The sequence below is a fragment of the Danio aesculapii genome, chromosome 21 (genome assembly GCF_903798145.1).
Source record: "Danio aesculapii chromosome 21, fDanAes4.1, whole genome shotgun sequence".
NCBI classification, from domain to species: Eukaryota; Metazoa; Chordata; class Actinopteri; order Cypriniformes; family Danionidae; genus Danio; species Danio aesculapii.
In genome coordinates this window covers 32,794,553-32,814,467 of record NC_079455.1, presented here as the reverse complement: position 1 = coordinate 32,814,467, position 19,915 = coordinate 32,794,553, and the positions used below count along the sequence as shown (strand labels likewise).

General features: G+C 33.3%; 1 protein-coding gene across 1 annotated transcript in view; it reads left to right on the top strand.

Annotated features, from left to right (window-relative positions):
- Window positions 1-832: 832 nt before the first annotated feature.
- Window positions 833-19,915, top strand: part of niban2a (niban apoptosis regulator 2a) — a 50,824-nt gene continuing 31,741 nt past the window's right edge. Inside the window, exons 1-5 of the mRNA XM_056446005.1 lie at window positions 833-1,065; window positions 9,345-9,475; window positions 12,789-12,917; window positions 13,137-13,242; window positions 15,700-15,867. Of these exons, the coding sequence (XP_056301980.1) occupies window positions 1,011-1,065; window positions 9,345-9,475; window positions 12,789-12,917; window positions 13,137-13,242; window positions 15,700-15,867 (589 nt within the window). The 5' untranslated portion in view covers window positions 833-1,010. The remainder of the gene's footprint in view (window positions 1,066-9,344; window positions 9,476-12,788; window positions 12,918-13,136; window positions 13,243-15,699; window positions 15,868-19,915) is intronic.

The window sequence follows — 19,915 nt, the reverse complement described above, 5'->3', positions numbered from 1 at the left end:
ATTACTTTGTGGCTATTATTAGTTATAATATTATTTATATTAGTTATAATTAGTATAATTTTTATTATTATTAACAACTCTTATTAATTTGGCACAAACTATGCCGAACTACAAAGCAATATTTAGTTTATTAATATGTTTGTTTGTTTACATATAATATTTAATCAGAATTTTTTCATAATGAAATGTAATGAATTGTTGTTATCATTGTTATTAATACAAAATATTGTATTTAATAATAATTTTAACAACATTTTGCCTTTTCCTTGTCATTTCCTTGACAAACAGTGGAAGCCTTATTTATTTATTTATTTATTTATTTATTTATTCCTTCATTCATAAAAAATCTTCATGATATTTTATTTAATGAAATACTGTAATATTTGCATTTTAAGCTATAATAAGTGGCAAACTTTAAAATAAATACATAAAGCATAAATATTGAATAAAATAAATAAATAAATAAATATTTATAGACATAAAGAATGGAATCCTTAAATAATTCATATTTCTAAATAGTAGTTTGGACTTTCTAGAGAAAATGTAAAGTTTGGAACAGTTTTAAAGTTAAAAATAAAATGAGCTGTTGAACAAATAATATTAAACAGATTGAAAAGTCGTTTTGATACCAGAATGTTTTTTTTTGCCTTTAATTAATAATTAAATAAACAACAACCCAAAAATATAACAAAGCTATATTGTATGAATTCTCTGATCAAAGCATAACCATAGAGAGCGCAACAGTGGGTTTGTTGTGAGGTTGGGTGTGTCCGCCTCTGTAAGCCACGCCCTCTGAATGTCACTCATTTGACTGAACGAGTTTAAATGAGTGTGGATTCTCTCAGAGGGCGTCACGCAGTCGGTGAAGCGACGTCAATGCGAAATGAACGCAAAGCTGTGAAGTGACCAGTGATGATTAATTTGGCAGACACGTTTCTGTAGTGTTTCCCTGAGTTTCAGATTCAAAGGAACTTTCCTCAATATCCGTGGCTGTCATTTAAATCGCGATCATGGGTGACGTGATTTCTACCAATCTGGACGATGCCAAGCGGGAGATGATTACAGGTAAAACGCGTTTGTGTTTGTTTTAAACAGTTGTTTCAGCACATTATTGTTGTTAACCTTCATTATATGTGTTAGTAAACGGTACAACAATCTCCGAATATTTAAGTGTTTTAGGAGACTCGTGTTACTTAATCTAAAGAAACGTGGGACAGAAAGCGAGACTCGAGAGGCTCCAAAACTAAAAATAAATTAAAATAAAACGTCCTGTCATGATTTATAAGTCAGCCAGTGTCTATATGCCTAACTTTTAAAAAATGTTCCACGTGTAAGGAATAACGTAAGTCACATCGGTTTGTATAAGTTCACAAGGGTGAGTAAATCATGAAGGAATTTTGTTAACCACGGCGTGTGTACACTAACCAACAAATTTAAAATAAGGCCGACCGCCCAGTCAATACTGGTTTACATTCCTCTTCGAGGAAATAGTGAGTAATATTTGTCTTTATATAAACAAACTGTTGCTATACATGTTTAGCATTTTGCTTATGTTACTAAGAGTAATTTTAAATTAACCCTTTAATAGTAGTTCTGTGGGCTTCAATAATTTCTGCTCCACTTTTAAAAAAGAAATCATCAAAAAATCATAACAACATATGTTTCTGTTACTTTAACTTTGTATTATTGTTGTTAATAAGGTTTCAAATTAATTTATTCGTTTGTTTAACTGATGCAAGTTGAAATTACTAGTAAATTTAGTTAAACTTTAATTTAAGGCAACAAGTATTTATTTTACAGTGTAATAATGTTAAGACTATGCATTTTCATATTGTGCAGTATTTTTGGCTGTTTTAGTTCCTCTGCTTGGTTTGGAGAACTAATAATGTCCTGCAGAGACACACTTCCATAACCATATATTAGTTCCTCTCTCTCAAGCGTGTCAGAAATAATCACGTTATTAAAAAGACACATGCTCTTCTCATTAAAAAGGTTTTATTCTTTGAAGTGTGCAGTACCGCAATTAAGTTTACAGCACATTTGCTTAAGGAGTTTTCCTAGAAACTTCCATAAATATTTCATAGTTTTCCAGCACCAACCAGACCGACACATGGGAAATGAAATGTTAGCAGTCCATAATTTGTGACGTCAGTGGTGGTTGCTGTGTTTTGGAGCTTCGTCTCATGTTTTTCCCTTAAGCCAATCATAGGAATTATTTCTATATGAAACAGTCATTGCCTAACTGTTCTTTAAAACTATTTTCAGTTATGTAAAATGTTCTGAGACGCATAAAAAACAGTTTAATTGAATTGAAAATGGTTCTCTGCTTCGTGAAATAATTATCCCATTCAGAGCTCATTTCTGTGAAATAGTTCGGTGAGATCAGTGCAAGGTGGATCTAATGCAGACGCTTGTGCTTTTTATAATGAAACACTGACTCTGCCCATTTAAAATGAACTCTGTCGGGAGATGTTTGGTCATCAGAAGGGAAAGCCACCCTCATAGACTCCCTTTATGAAGCCTGGAGAAATTATAAAGATGTTCACTGTTGATGGACATAAGGTCAAGAGGTTGACGGGAGGTTTTTGGACACCGGAAATTCCTTTCGGGATCTTTAGACCTCCCTTGTGAACTATTTGAGTGTGTTTTTTGAGAGCGTGAGTGCAAGTGTGAGCATGTCTTTGAGTAATGGGGAGGAGGATCATCTAAAGGTGTCATCAAGCCCTCATACTTTTCGTTCTGTGTGTCTGTCTCCCCCTTGTCTTTCATTCTCTCGCTCTGTTTTATGGATAGCGAGGGGTTCATCTGCTGACTGTGCATGTGAGAGGGGATGTGTGTCAGCTTTTGATCTTCATGGTTCCTTTCTTGCAATGATTAATGCATTGGACTTATAGATCCAACAATTGGGGGATGTTTGCCTGACCTATAATTGGAAGACCAATGCATCTTTTGGCAATTTATTTAATCTACAATGTCAATTGGGGGCCTGAAAATGCAAACATTTACTAGTGGGATCACTGTGTTAATTACAAAAGCACAATTTTGAGAAATCTGATGCATGCACGTGTTTATGGGCATGTATGTGTTAGTACTTGACAATCAAAACAACATAGACGTGTGCAGTGTTTCTTTATTAAGTCACATCACAAACATGCCTGGCATGCATGATGCAGCTTTTTTTTAGTAATTTTTGAGGGATACACTGATATGATTTTTTTCCAGATACAAAACCAATTTTAACAAATTGCCCCCCCCCCCCCCCCCCCCCAATTGCTATACAATTCAGACATTTGTACACTAAAAATGCTGGGTTTCACACAATTCCTTCATGTTGTCCCAACATAAACAAAGTTAGCTTAAGTTTTTACAAATTTAAGTGGATTGAACTTAATTAAGTTGTCCCTAAAAACCTTTAGAATTGTTTCTCAACTCATTTTAAGTAAGTAGTTTGAAAAAGCAGCAAAAGGCAAAGGAGTTGCATACCGCACTATACAGTACTAGATAGATTTTCTGCATAATTCATCAAAATAAATTTTGGATCGGATTCACTTAACATTCAACGTTTAAATGGGCACAATTTACTATAAACACATGATTACAATATGACAATCTGCAAAGGAGATTCAGTATTTCTTTTACCAATAACTTTTATCTGATGATATTAATAGAAAGTATTTATTTAATAAATGTAGCAGAGTCAGCACTGTTTCTATACATCAGTGCATCCTAGTTTAGTCTAACTTTTCAAATATGGAAATGCATCTTCATTTTTAAAGTACATTTAAAGTAGTCTAATATGTTTCTTCACTTAAAAAAAATTATATGATCAATTAGTTCTGACAGCATAGGTTTTTAGGTCATTGTAACATATTAAACTAGATTAATCATGTTCTAACTTTTTATAAGTAATTTTACAAGTTATGCAAGTTGTTTCAAGTCAGTTTACCGTAACTTATATGGACTCCTAAGGTTAATTTGATTCAGCTTAAAAATATAAGGCAACCAGGATTTTTTTTTTTTACAGTTTTGTGGATTTGCTAATTACTTAAGGTGGTATTATTGGTAGCATCAGTAACCATGTTTTAAATATTAGTTTATTTTGTTAGCTAACCAATCAAGGATGTTTTTACATGTATACCTGCATTTTTCAAAGTATGAGGACAATATCACTTTAACGTTAATTTAAATAGCATTAAATATTATATTATACTAAATTATATTAGGGCTGCACGATATTGGAAAAACTGATGTGATATTTTTTTCTACGATAAATATTGTGAAAAGAAGTTTTAAAAGATGGTTTGAATTAGCACTATTTTGCAGTTTGCTGGGGAGTCTAACAGTACTCGTGTACAGAAATCGAATAATCACTATGCAATAAATAGCTTTTCTTTGCCTTGTCTTGTTTCTAGTACAAACATCTTAATTGTTAGATGATCAAGTGAGCATATTGTTTTGTTCAACTTAAGGAAAAACTCTCCTGACTTATTTCTTAAGACGAGTAAAATAATCAGCCAGTGGGGTAAGTTAAAAAAAAATGTAATGTAGAAATTTGCACTAGAAACTAAAATTTTTATAAGATTTTTTACATTTTATTTTTTTCAGAAAGTGTATAAATCCTAAATATACAGTAATACAATTCTGTGGCTCCTGGTCAACTATAATTCAGACTCAACATTGAATGTCTTGCGATTTGACTATTGCGAATGTGCACATTGCGATATCGATGCTGGAATGATATATAGTGCAGCCCAATACTATATTATTAAAAAATACGAGCAATTCCATGCAAATGTCAACCTTGCCATGAAAAAATTACGTTACCAAAATAGCAAAACCCTTTCTAGGTTTTTTGTGTATACTTGTATTTTACAGAATTGTAAAAATACTCAAAAATGTCTCTGTCAGTTTTTTTCAAACAATTATATACAAGTGGCAATGTAACTTTAGTCACATCCATAACGAAGAAACGTCACGTCCATAACCAAGCTTTTCCCTCATAAATGCAAAAATGGAAGGTAAAATGAAATAAATCATGTTTGTTCTATAGTGCACAACTCCTTATTAGCATTGTTTCTTTTGGGTTGTGCAGTTTAATTCACTGAATTTCTACAAAGTAGGTTGTATGCTGTAAATTCGCAGACTTTTTTTGGTCACATCCATAACATGTTTATTTCCCTCATTTAAATTATAAAAAATGTTACAGATTGATATTATTCTTCTCCTGTAACTCTGTGGTTAGTTGTTTTGGCAAATATAAACATGTTTCAATATAATGTTAACATATACTTTGCTCTGTGAATTTATGTTAAGCTACAAATTTCACATACATACACTGTAAAATAAATGCTGGGTTCCACACAATCTATTTGTGTTGCAACAACATGAAGGAATTAAGTTAACTTATTAATTTTTACAACTTTAAGTGGATTTTACATAAATCATTTAAGTTGTCCTCTCAAAACACTCAATAGTTGTGTTTTAGCTTATTTTAATTAAGTAGTTTAAACAAACTGCAAACATCATTTTGTTGAGTGTTTACATGTTAGTATGTAATTGTTTTAAATCATTTTAAGGACAGGATTTTTTTTTTCCCCCAAGTATACGTCTGACCTACTAACCTTGCTTGACCCTGCTTAAATCTAGCTTGTTAATTCATTAGACGTACAATTTTGTTAATCTTTGTACAGGGGAGATCCAATCAATGAAGACCAATGAATAAGATAATATATTTAAAAAATAAATTCGATTTAGATTTTTTTTTTTGCACACACTACAGAGCTGTACTTGTTATGGTCATACATTATTAATTAATATTATTATTATTATTATTATTATTAAATTAATGTAGATTTTTCCACAAACTTTTTTTGGCCCCAGTTTCAAAACCCCAACTCTAAAGCATTCTGATTGAAACGTGTCTTCTTAAGATGTGACGAGTGACGTGATGTGCAGTGTTTACAGTCGTGTTACATTTCAAGGTTTACGTAGCCGTTTTCCAGTGAATTCGACATCAGCGTCTGTTCCATCTGTGCTTATTGTCTTTGAAATACTTTCTGCAAATATACATGTGAATGAACACAGTAGAATAGTCAACACTGAGCCAAAGCAAACTGAGTCTACAAGTTATTCTAGTTTAATACAATAGTGGAGAACGGTCTGCCCTGACAGACACAGCGGCTGCTGCGTTCATGCAAATACAACAACATGCTTTTCATGTTCAAATGTCCTGTAACTAGAAGCTCCTAATCTGATGAAGCACTTAAGAAATGAAGTGTAAGTGGAGAGATTCCTTCCTGTGCAGAGTGCAGACCAAGGCTAGGGTACAGTAAACCAAAATACCCAGAAGGCCATCCGTACTTTCAGGTGCAGTGCTCTAAATTCGGCTGACATCAGATGTGGCCTTCTTCCCTTTCCGTCCCTGTCAGGTTGTTCCTTCCTGTTCTTATGGAAGCAAACATCTCCTTTCACATAGCCTACAGTACTGCGCCAGCTTTCATCCCAGTGCTGAGCTCGTGTCAATGTTAAATGCCAGGGATATCATTTGCTGTAAAACTAACTAGACCGAGATGCTTTGAATGTGGCATTCAAATGTAATCGCGTCTAATCATGCGTCACTTTTTCCATTTATTGGCCTCTTTATATAAGCAAATTCCTCTTGATGGCACCATCTTCTTTTCATAAAGCATTGATAAGCCTGCAGGCTCAGGTCTTTTTCATTTTTAATGTGTATGTTCATACAGCGTGTTTGTATGTTTCCACACTTGACTGTTTTTGCAACTCTCTCCCTTTATCAAGAAATCCCTTTTATTGTTGGACGTTCTTTGTGTTGTAATCCTATTGAATTTCTGGAAAGTGAAGTGTTCAGTGTTTGCACTGAGGAAAATCTATTTCCACATGACCGTTATGTTGATATGGAGTACATGAGGGTTGCACAATTTGGGTGAAATCTTGATATGGTTATTTTGACTATTATAACTGTGATCTTGCAGTTATATCTAAAATATATATTTGGTAAATTATGACAAAAATATATACAGTATAAGTAATTGTAATGTTTATACTTTATATTATAAACATGAATATTATTTATTAATTGTATGTATATATTATGTGTGTATAATATTGTTTTAATAAAATGTTCTGTATTTTAATAATAGATTTATTTGTTGCAATATATTATTTTTTTATTTTAATATACTTTTAAAAGATTTTTAGAAATTTTCTAAACTGTATAGGGCTGAGATTAAAAAACAAAAAAAGATTACTATTTTATTTACTTTTTCACATATAGTGAAGTGTAACCACAATCAGATTCCTGTAACAGTCTCTTTTGTCAATAGCTCTCACTTTGTACTTCAATTCAAAACAATATTTCCACAATTGAAAGAAATATTCTGGCATGACATTAAGTTTGATTTAGGCTAATTGATCAAATCAATGATTGTCCTTAATCCTATAACTGCCCTTTTTACCAAATGTTGACCATGTTTATACTGTTTTAAAGAATGACTATTTTAAATAATGGTTTACACACACACACACACACACACACACACAGAGTTATTGGTTTACAAAAAAATCTAACAAACATAATCCTGTTGCACTACTACAAGTTAAATGGAATCTGAAATATTTTATAGCATACTTCAAAAAAATAAAGATGATTTAGTATTCAAAAAATTTTTATTTGATTGTTTTTAAATAAATTGGCCTTACACTTCATATTTTCTGATTTTTCAAAGTATATGGATTAATTCCGGTACTCCTTACCTTAAACCGACATAACCATTTGGTTGATATTAAAGAAATTCTGGGATGTTGAAAAGCATTGAGTGTGTTAACTAGCGACATCATTAGGAGTTGCAATCCAAAAAAAAATTCTTGGTGTGACAGTTAAAGAGATTTATTTAATTTTTTATTAAATTATTATTATTATTATTTATTTATCACACTCCACTCTTCACCACAATGGTAAACCTACAAATTTCAGCATAACTGAAATCTCTGTGAATCCCAACATAGGAAGCCATGAATCAGTGTTTAATGTTGTGCTAGATAAACCTGTGCAAAAACACACACAATAACACACTTATATTCAGCATTTATTTTTCTTATGCCTCAAAGCATGCTGGGAATTTTAAAATTGACCAATAAATGAAAGTTGACTTTTTTTTTTTTTTTTTTTTTTTTTTTTTTTTTTTCCAAATCTCATTTACGTCATTTACTCACCCTTCACTTGTTCAAACCCTCTTTGAGTTTCAAAATCAAGCAAAAAGTGATTCAGGGGTAATTAATGTATTGGTGCTCTTTGGTTAGGGGATTCATAAAGTAAAACCTTTCAATATATTGAACTGAGTCATGTGAACATAGTGCTCAAATTACTCCAGACACTTCTAAACTCCATTACCCTGATGAAGGCAAGTGTTTGCCCAAATGCGTATGTGCAGTTTTATGGAATAGCCATGTTAATAATAATAGTAGTAATAATAATAATAATAATAATAATAATAATAATAAATTAAAACCTTTTTTCGAGTGCCTTGGACTTTATAATTTCCCTTTTTAGGTTTGTTTCTTCTGTTTAACACAAAAAGGATATTTAGAAAAAAAAATTTTTCCCTATTATGAAAGTGTATGAATGCCATAGCAACTAGCATTCTTCAAAATATCTTATTTTGAATTCAACACAAGAAAGGAACTTAAATAGATTTGTAAAACCACATGAGAAGAGATGTAATTTTCATTTCATGGGTGAACTATCCCTGTAAGTCTAGCCTAATCATTTTAAGTTCATGTAGCTTGTTTCTCTCCAGTATAAGGAAGTTTCATTAATATTTGTGTAAAGGCAAGTCATATTATTAAATTAACTGCACTGTTCTTTTTTACATTGTATATTCGACTTTGAAGCATTCAAACAATGCATTATTAAAATCATAATAGGCTGACATTTTTGTAATCACCCTCCCCTCCCACTCCCAATTATTTCTCTCAAAATATCACACACACACACAGGCCCATGATGTGCATTTGGCAGCAGACCGTAACTTGTATTTGACACTTTAGGTCTAGTCAGCGAAAACCTTGGATCAAATTACTGCTGAGTTTTGTTTAGTGTTGTAGGAAGCCAGGATTTTTCTGTCTGTGTGTTTGCATCTTTATCTATTGTGTCTTACTGCTATTTGGAACAATTCACAACTAAAAGACTAAAACTAAATCAATATGTGAGTAATCCATTTGCAATTTGATTTGCGGTGCACCCTGTAGCTGTAAAGTAATCATTTCTTTCCTGTGCTGTGGTTCTGTTTGAACACTGACATCCCCATGTTTCTGTTCCCACCCAGCCCACACCAGTAGCGTGATGGCAGAGTTTGGGAGGTTTTATGAGCAGCAGTATGCCGTGGCTTTATTCAACAGCGTACGCTTTGAGATTGAGGGAGGAGGGAGTACGCAGACACAACTACTACACAGAAAGGTAAAGTCTCCAATGTTTTCCTCAATTTCTTAAACCTGTGCAGTGATGTAATCTCAGAGCGATTGGGGAAAGCCTGTCAATATTCATTACGTTTGGCTGACAGAAATGTCCAACATATTGGCCACTCCAGGTTAAAATTAGATCAGAAATCAGCCTTCCTGCTTCACTTTTGCTTTTTTTTTTATTATTGCTTTGTGGTTTCCCTCCTTATTTTGAGGCTTTCTGTGGTCGTGCTTATCGGCATGGAGTTGGCTAAAAGGAAGTGGAGCAGATTTCACACAAGTTAAATACCCACAACAAAGGCCTGAATAGCAAATACACACAAATGCATGCACATAAAAGAATCAAAAGATCTTTCCAATACCCCGTTTCCAGCAATATTATGCTGCTGCAGCTCGTGCAAGCCATTTCCCCCTGAGCTGACATTAAATTGGAGCCATATTCCTATTTTTTAATTACTAGTTACTTTAAGGAGAAAAAAAGCTAAACTGCGTCACACCGCTTTACACAGCTTTCTAGTTCAATATAGAAATTGACTAATATACACATTTGTTTTTTAATGTACAGTTGAAGTCAGAATTATTAGCCCCCGTTTATTTTTTCCTCAAGTTTATGTTTAGAAATGTGCTGAAATCTCTTCGTTAGTTTAAATAATTAACTTCTAATAACTGATTTATTTTATCTTTGCCATGATGACAGTAAATAATATTTGATAGATATTTTTCAAGACACTTTTATACAGCTTAAAGTGACATTTAAAGGCTTAATTAGGTTAACTAGGGTAATTAGGCAAGTTATTGTATAACGATGGTTTGTTCTGTAGACTATCGAAAAATAAATCTTAAAGGGGCTAATAATATTGACCTTTAAAATGTTTTTTAGAAATTAAAAACTGCTTTTTATTCTAGCCGAAATAAAACAAATAAGACTTTCTCCAGAAGAAAAAATATCAGACATACTGTGTGTCCTTGCTGTTAAACATAATTTGGGAAATTTTAAAAAAAGGAACATAATTCAAAAGGGGGGCTAATAATTCTGACTTCAACTGTACGTTTAAAAACAACTTATGAAAGCTACTGTAAAATTATAAAATTAATAACAATTAACTAAATCCTTAATTTGTATGTTCAGTAAACCACTAATAAATGGGGAAAAAAGCAGTTTAATGTTTACCTGTGATGTACTGAACCATGACTACATTTGCATCATCATACGGCTACTATTTTCAATCGGTTTTTTTTTTTTTCTTCTTCTTCTCCGGATTTTAGAAGTTCTAGAATCGTCTATACATATTTTAGTTTTTTCAAGAAATGTCTGGGTTCTGCGTAAAATGGTGTAGTGCAGGGGTGTCCAAACTCGGTCCTGGAGGGCCGGTGTCCTGCAGATTTTAGCTCCAACTTGCCTCAACAAACCTGCAAGGATGTTTCTAGAAAGCCTAGTAAGTGCTTGATTAGCTAGCCCAGGTGTGTCTGATTGGCGTTGGAACTAAACTTTGCAGGACACCGGCCCTCCAGGACCGAGCTTGGACATGCCTGGTGTAGTGTATATGCCAGACCTATATATGGTGCTGTAAACAAACACAGACAGAGCCGCAGGATACACTATAATCACAGAAGAATACAGCATGCATGCACTTGAATTCCTCATTCAGTTCGATGAGAACAGATATAAGCAGGAAACCATGGTGGATTTAACGATATCTGATGTGTGTAGTTGTTAATGCATCTCTACTGGTTGCCTTGCTGATACTGCAATATCAGGTTTTATTGTAATAGTGCTAATAAGTGCAAACACGGCTCTGTAATCTGTCATTGTTGTTACTTGCCGGGCTCTTCCTCCTCCTTCTGGTCACATGGTATGATGACATCATTGTTTCCAAAAAGTTGTCTTTTTGCTAGGGGTGTCAAAATTCATTATATATAAATGCTCATGCTGTCTTCTGTGCATGTATTGGAGTTTTGTCTAAAACAATCAAAAAGAACAAATAAAAGGTTTTGAGGTTTTCAACTCTGTAACCTGTCATTCAAAAAGTAAATTTCCAGGCAGCAACAATGGCAGTGATGTGTGGTCAGAAGGCAGAAACATATTAAACTTTTATGGATTTAAATTTGATGCCGTGTGGATAGGGCCTAAAACCAAACCTTTGTTTTGTGTGCTATTGCACCTCTCTTACTAACTATAAGTCTTTTCTATCCTTCTTAAAGGAATAGTTCACCCAAAAATGAAAAATTACTCATTCACTTACCCTCAAGTGGTTCTTCATCTGTTAAACACAAAAGTTCAGAAACCTGTGACTATTTTTTTTCTATAGTTGGTCAATGGTTATAAAATTCAAAAAACGTTTCCAATAATATTAACTTTGTGTTCAACAGGGAAAAAAGAAACTTAAACAGGTTTGTGACAAGTGAAGTTTGAGTAAATGATGACAGAATTTTCAGTTTTGTGTGAACTATCCCTTCAAATTGATTACAATGGCAATGATCTACTATGTTTGTCCACATTTTCTTGTTGCAAAATTACAACCCTAATATAAATTATAGCCCTCTGGGAGTTTTAAATGTAGAGCTTTTGGAGTGAAACAGCAGGTCTAAGGAGCTGAAAACCATCTTTTCTGAAATAAAAAAAAAATGCAAAAAATGCATAATGTTGGTCAAAACCAGTAGATTGCATTGGGCTTAAGAGGAGAAAATGAGTTCCATGATTATCTCAGTTCTGTCCGTAACTAATGTGCATGAAGTAAAAAAAAATTAAAAATAAAATAAATAAATAAATTTTAAAAAGCATCAACCTTCAATTTTGAATTTTTTCTTTTCTCTTTGATTTCAAAACCTCACAATTACCAATTACCCTTGATCTTAAATTGGTCACAATAATCAGTTGGTCACAACTTGATGTACTACTTTTAAAGTCCTTTAATTGCTATGAGCCAAAACAGCTGGACTTATATCCATCCATATTTATTTGTATTTCGTTGCAAAGATTAACCGATTACCTGTTCAAAGGCATGTGTGTTCACTAGCGTTAAATTCAGCATCCATTACCAGAAAGCTGCGGTCATGATTGTAGACATAACACAAGCATGAATGTCTTTTATGTTGCATTTGCTCCACCCATTTCTTATTTTAGGCTGAATAACTCGGACCCGTGTTATATAAACATGGTTGAAGCTGGCCTTTTTTGTTTTTCCAGACTGTTGGGAGCGTTTGACGTTGTCCTCTAAACATCATTCATTGTTTTGTTTAGTCATGCTTTCATCTAGAAAAAAAATTATTTTGATTCACATTCATTCAAAACATGTTTGTTCTCATCACAGGATCCTCTGAAGAACAAATCCATCTTCTCTGGAGGTCTATTTCAGTATCTGGAAGAGAGCAAGAAATGGAGAAGCCGCTTTTTGTATGTGGGCGACTCTTACAACATCAGCTTGCATGAGAGCAAAGCGGTGAGTGTGAACCACTTAGTGTTGTTGTTGTTTTTTTTTACCATGTTTACCACAAGCACGCCCAGCTCAGATAATTAAACGTAAACACAAGAAAAATGATCAGAATGTTAGTCTATTGTTACTGGACCTCATTTGATTTTGAGGTGTGTTGCAGTTAGTGGACATGCATGTCATTTCCTTCACTGCAGATTTTTAGCTGTCTTTTTGTTTTCTCTGCAGGCGCATGATCGTGGTCTCCACTCCAAAGGGGTCATTAATTGTGCTGGTTACAGAGCCCTGACCTCTATGGACGAATACCTGGAGCTTCTCAATAGCAGCTTGAGTGGTGAGATGCACATTATTTGTAACCTTGTAATTATTTATATGCAAGTAGGCTTGCGTATAAAATATTATTGGAATCCTAAAAGAATATTAAAGTGCAAGTAGGGTTTACAGATGACAATGGGAATCCAAATCATTTATGTAATAATGACTCTTCTTAATGGTTTTAGTCAGTACTTAATTTGTAAACAAATAATTCCCGAAATAAAACCAGGAAATAAAAGTTATTGTGACCGACGTCCACCACACAATTTCAGTTTTCCCGGAACATGATGTCACTGAACGGTGATAGCACAAAAAGAGCATCACATTTCTAAAGGCTCTTTAATTGTTTTGTGCCATTATGACGTCATAGGTCAGTCATGGATTATAAAAACATGTAGCTACTAGGGTTGGGCAACGTTGACCAATTTGTCATCGTATGATGTCTAATATGAAACATCGCGATTGACGATGGCATCGTCGTCATAGGCTGCGGTGAATTATTTATGAATAATTAGTTAATTCATAACCAATTCATTATTTGTAGGTTTCAATTTCAACTACCAGACCTGCATGGTCTTAGTTTTACTCATAACCAAATCATAAATAAATAAAGAGAAATTACACACAAATTACCACCTGTCAGTCACTTTTTCCGTGGGACTCTGGCATGAATAGGTGATGAATAGAATACGTTATAATGACGTCGACAAACTTGGTTTGTAAAAAAGGTGCACAACCAACAGGAACCAACCAACATTATCTGAGGTTTTCCCTAAAATTAAAGTACAAGCGTGAAAGATTGAAGCAGTGTACTGAAGTGAACAGACTGTTCAGAAATTCTGAATGAAATGCCAGAGTGGATGTGCATTGTTTTCATTCTAAAATGCAATTTAAAAACTAACACGTATTAGTGTAAACGGGGCCTAAGTGTGTATTTTTCACTAGCGGATTGTGACGGGGATGGGGCAGAGGATCGCGACGCTGGCTCAGCATCGTGATGTCTAATGGCCATCGGCGATGGACGATGACATCGTCTATCGGCCCAACCCTAGTAGCTACAAACATAAATCGTATGAACAATCACTATTCAGTTCACTTCATTATTATGTGCAAAATGGGGAAAAAAATGGCTGACTTGAGATCACTTTGCTTTTGTCTCCCGCTGTCCTGATCCATTTGCGCAGTTTTCTCTTCTCGAGATCTCTTTGATAAGGCTCATTATCAGATTTACTCGTGGTTTTAAAAAATGTAAAATATGTGTGACTGCCTCTTTGCCATTTCTAAAATACAAATATTATTTAGGTTGGCCACTATGCCATTATTTTCGCTGCTCGCTGTGCGCGAAACAATCCCCAACCAATGAGAGTGATTGTAAACATAAGAAAGCCGAATTGGCTGAAAATAGGGCCAGTAGTTAAACAGGATTTTTTTTCACCATGCACAAGTTAATCCTGGATCTATTATCTCTGACATTTTCCGCAACAGGATCTGGTAAGATCCAGCTCAAATTAAGCACTGGCTTTAGTTAATATGGTATTCTGGTTATAATTATTATAATGTGTAATAATTAATTACTTGAAATGAAAAAAATAAGTTTAAGTAATATTTGGCCATTACAATCAAACCAGATGTAAAACAAACTAAGTTTGTAAATATATAAAACCAAAATTGCATATTTGCATAATTACCAAAACCTAAATAGAAAAAAAATTAAAACATTAAGACAAAATCTAGAGATGTACTGATTGCAATTTGCAATTTATTTGTTTATTTATTTATTTTTGTAAGCGTGACCTGCTGATTTTGTTTCTCTTATATGCTGTCAAAATTAGTTCTTAAAATAAAGAAAGCAAAAAATAAATAAACACTTTTTTAATTATTTTTATTATTATTTTAAATCTGGTCCTTGACCTGTATATCTCTAATAAAAACTGATTCATTAGTATTAAAAATTGATTACCTGTCTTTCATTGTTGCAAAAATTAATGCAAGGGTTGATGGATGCATACAGTAAATACATTGAAAGACAGATGGATCATTCATGGATTGGATGGATGGATAGATTAATTCATTCATTCATGTGTTCATTTAAAACTAATTTAATTTTATAATTTATTACTTACAAAATAATATGAATTTTTTTTATTTTTTCTCAGAGGCAAAATATATTCTCTGTTTAATCTATAAATGGTGTTCTATAGTCCAGTGTTTCTCAACCACGTTCCTGGAGGACTACCAACACTGCATATTTTGGATGTCTCCTTTGTCTGACCCATTACAGGTCTTTCAGTTTCTGCTTATTAGCTGATGATCTTAATCAGGTGTATTTGGTTAAAGAGAAATGGAAAATGTGCAGAGCCGGTGGTCCTCCAGGAACGTGGTTGAAAAGCACTGATATAGTCTATTCAGTCTGATCAGTATAATATAAATTTTAATTAATGTTCATCTTTTTGTCTTGTGTGATGTGTTGTTTTAGACATAAAGGCAAAAGCAGGCAGTGCCCCATTTCTGAAATGTCCCACACAGTTTCCCCTTATACTGTGGCATCCATACGCTCGCCATCATTACTTCTGCGTCATGACCGAGAAGGAACAGAAGAAGTGGCATGCTGTCTTCCAGGACTGTGTGAGACACACCAACAACGGTGAGTCACGGTCACAAAGAAAGACCAAAAAAAAAAATTCTTACTGTTTTTAGATTTATGCCGTGTCCTGTGTTTTTGTTTCTGTAGCATGAGATTGGTCTTATGTGCTTTTTTTTAATATTTCATGTTTATCAAAATCTGAGGAAACATTGGTTCACATGTTAAAAGAAAACTTCACTTCACAAGTGTCCTATAGTTAAACCGTTGAGTTTTATAATTTTTTTATCCATTCAGCTGATTTCTTACTTGGCAGGGGACTATTTTCAAGCATTGTGCAATATTCTTGCACCTGCTGCAGCCGTGATGCGGCAGCAAAATTAGTTGATTTTATAATGCTGGTATGAGAGCACATTTCCTAGACCTATCAAAATTTTAAAAATTTTGTCCGTCTTGGTTCACATGTAAATATAAATGTAAATACAGAATTTAAAAAATATATATGTTTGAACGAGATGTTAATGGTCTAATCCGATTGAATGATTTATGCTAAGCCAAGAGTGACAGACCCAGAGATCGACTTAATGGGTTTCAAAGTGAAAATCTTGCCTGTTTAACTCTAGGGGACTTGTAAAATGAAGAACCACTTTATTTTGGAAACAGGCTCAATGTTTATTTGTTGATTTTTGTGTGGACGAGACGCATTGTCCCACAGTGTAAAATACGTTTTCTTTCTAAAACAAAACAAGATGAAATTGAAGCCTCAGACGTTTGCTTTAATCTGCTTTGCGTCACAGCAAGAGATGAATGAAAGCCTAACTTCTGATCGCCTTTAGATGCTGTCACTCAAACATGACCTAAAAACAATTTCTTAATGCGTATACTTAAATCCCTGCATACCTTTTTAAAAATTCATAGTATCAGATTACCTTCAACTCCACCTTCAGACATCACCTGTCGTTTGGCCTATTGCCATATTTCAAATCACACAGCAGGGTGTGTGTTTGTGAGCGGAAGAAAGTGTTTGTGTTTTTTTCAATCAAAATGTTGCAATGACATTAAGGTGTGGAGGATGTTCCTTTTGTCATTTTAACTGCTGTTGAATATATCCCTTCAAGAATTGTGAAATAATTACTGCTCCTTGAGAATGATGTCATTTTTAATTTACAAATGGAATGCATTTATATTATCTTCAAGGAGCTTTCTCGTAAAAATATAGTAACAAAATGGTGTAATTTTAAGTAGTGATGCACAATAACATTGGCCACTATATCCTTTATTTATTAGAAACTGGTTGTATTGGTTAATATTTTTTGGGAAACCACAATAAGAAATCTTTTGAGCATCAAAACAGTGTTTTAAAATGATTTTGAAAAAAAAAAAATCTAATCTACCATAAATGTTATTGTCTGTTGTCAATTTTCATTGTGTAAATTATTTTAAACAATTATTTTAAAAATAGGCTGATGAAAACTTAAAATAATAATTAATAATAATAAAAAAAAGACTAGTTTCAAAAAAGTCTAAAATGCTGAAAGTTTCTGAAGACTTTAATACCAAAACTAATAAAAGGAATTGTATTTATTGGCTGATTTAGTAATTACAGAACTTGCAGAGCAGCATAGCTCTATTCTGCCAGTCGCTGACTGTTAACTGAACATCCTCTGATCTACTCCAGGGCATTAAGAAAAGGTGCTGACATGTGGTCAGAGGCATTCTCACTTAGGCTTGTCCAGACATGATGGCAAGTTACTAGCTTGGTGGATCAGCAATGATAATGACATAAGACTTCACAACAGATACCATACAATTTACGCAGACACTTTTACATCAGATTCCTCCTGGTGTTTCTCTCTCCAGGGTGTGTTGAGAAGCTGCTAGTATGAATTAAGGGTGTGTCTTATAAGAAGTAAAGCTCTATCACTCACAGCCTGACCTGAAGGGATGAATAAGATTCTTAGATGGATAGTTTTTACATTCCTTTTCCCTGTCTGTCCACTTTGAGGAAACCCAGACCTTCAGTGATGGATTGATCTTGGGTCACTTATTATAGCAAGAGGACCCTCCTGCTTATTCACCAGCAGAAGTTAAGCAAACCATTTTACTTCAGCATTGACACTTTATTTGTTTGTTTGTTTAAAAAAATATTCTTGACCTTTTTTAGTTATTTTCCCCATGATACCGCTTCAATTAATTACATTGCAGTTATCAGGGGAGAATTTAACCAGTAAGAGAGGTGAGCAGCCACTTGAGGGGTCCCAGGAAATTTAGGGGCCCCAGTAAATACTTGGAGTATAAATTATACCTATAAATTATTTATTTATAACATCGTTTTGTCAGATTGTGTCTAATAAATAGAATTGCATCAAAATTATTACGTCTGTGCAAATTACGCCCCCACCCCTCAATAATAGAGCAGTCCAGCAGTCAAATCAGATAAAGATTTAGTTTTAAAAATCAAACCATTTATTATTTGTAGTTTTTTTAATTATTATTATTATTATTATTATTATTATTATTATTACTATTATTATTTTAAGAAAAATATAGAAAAGATGTATAAATAAATGAATACAAAGGCTGCCTATTAGGACTTTTGTGCCCCATGGCTGGAATTTCTTAGGGCCCTCAAATCACTAAATTCGCCCCTGGCAGTAAAATGGAATATATTAATAGGTGCATGCTATTGGTTGGCTTTTAGATTTTAGAAAACAATTTTAAATATATTTTAGGGTATTTGAACTCCTTTATTGTACTGGACAGTAAAGTGTAGACAAGAAATTGGAAAATAATTGGCAAAGGACCTTCAGGCGGGAATCGAACTCAGAATTGCAGTGCTGCCACATACAACATAAGTGCTACATTCCAAAGTACTTGATCATGAGGCTACTGGCGCTGACTAGAAAGTGAACTATTAATAGTTATTTTCTCTATGTAAACGTGATGTTTTTTTTTGTAATGTACATATTCATCCTAAACTAAAGGCACGTGAAAGTACTTTAGAAGGAAAACCCAAGTGGTGTCAACACAATCTCACGGCAATTCGTAACGTTTTGACTTGGTGGCTAATTTTTATGTTTTTGTACGATCTAATTCGCACAATTTAGTACGATTTGCTCATCCCCCAATGATGGTTGGGTTTAGGGGTGGGGTTAGGTGCCACGCCTCCTTTTTAAAATTGTACAATTTCATACGACTGAACTCGTATGAATTAGCCACTAAACTGACAAAAGGTAATACTTTTTTCTCGTGAGATCAGGCTGGACCTACAGGATATCCGCAGGAGCATAGTGAAAACTTGACTGACACAGTTTCAATTTACTAGCACTTCTATGTTAAGCTGCTTTGACACAATCTACTTTGTAAAAGCACTATATAAATAACCTTGAATTAAACTGTTTCTTTTAAAAGTGACATGCATATTTTTATTTTTTTAAGATCTGAGTGAATAGGGATCATTTGATTGTGTTCTGTTCTCTAAACTTTTTAGAAAGTAGTTTTCATAGTTGCAGCAATGTCCAGATTTAAAAAAATATATTTTTCAAGAATAAAAATGACCAAAAAGTGATAATTTTGAAAACATTAGGATGGAAAGTAGGATGGAAATGGTACTTTATTAGCAAATTTATATATGCAATATTTTACAATTAGTTGTATGTGATGAAGAGTTTATGATGAAGAGTTTATGGTAACACCTTCAGAATAATGGTCCATTGGATAAGGTTAGTTAATGCATTTACTAACATTACCAGAGTATGAATAATCTTGTAAAGCATTTATTAATTATAGTTCAACATTAACTAATGCATTATTGAAACCCAATTTTATGCCTGTTAACATTAGTTAATGCAGATAGTTAACATGAACATTTGAATTTAATAACATTAACTATGTTAACAAAGATAAATACCATAATAAATCTATTACTAATTGTTTGTTCATGTTAGTAAATGTTTATTTGCAAAACCAAATACCTCCATTTTTAGTAATTTTCAGGAATATATATGTTTATGTTTTGCATTTGAAGGGTACATTTGCAAAAAAAAAAAAAAAAAAAACACTATGGAAATTACAATTCTTCTTTTTTTTTCTTTTTTTTTTTTTCAGAAAT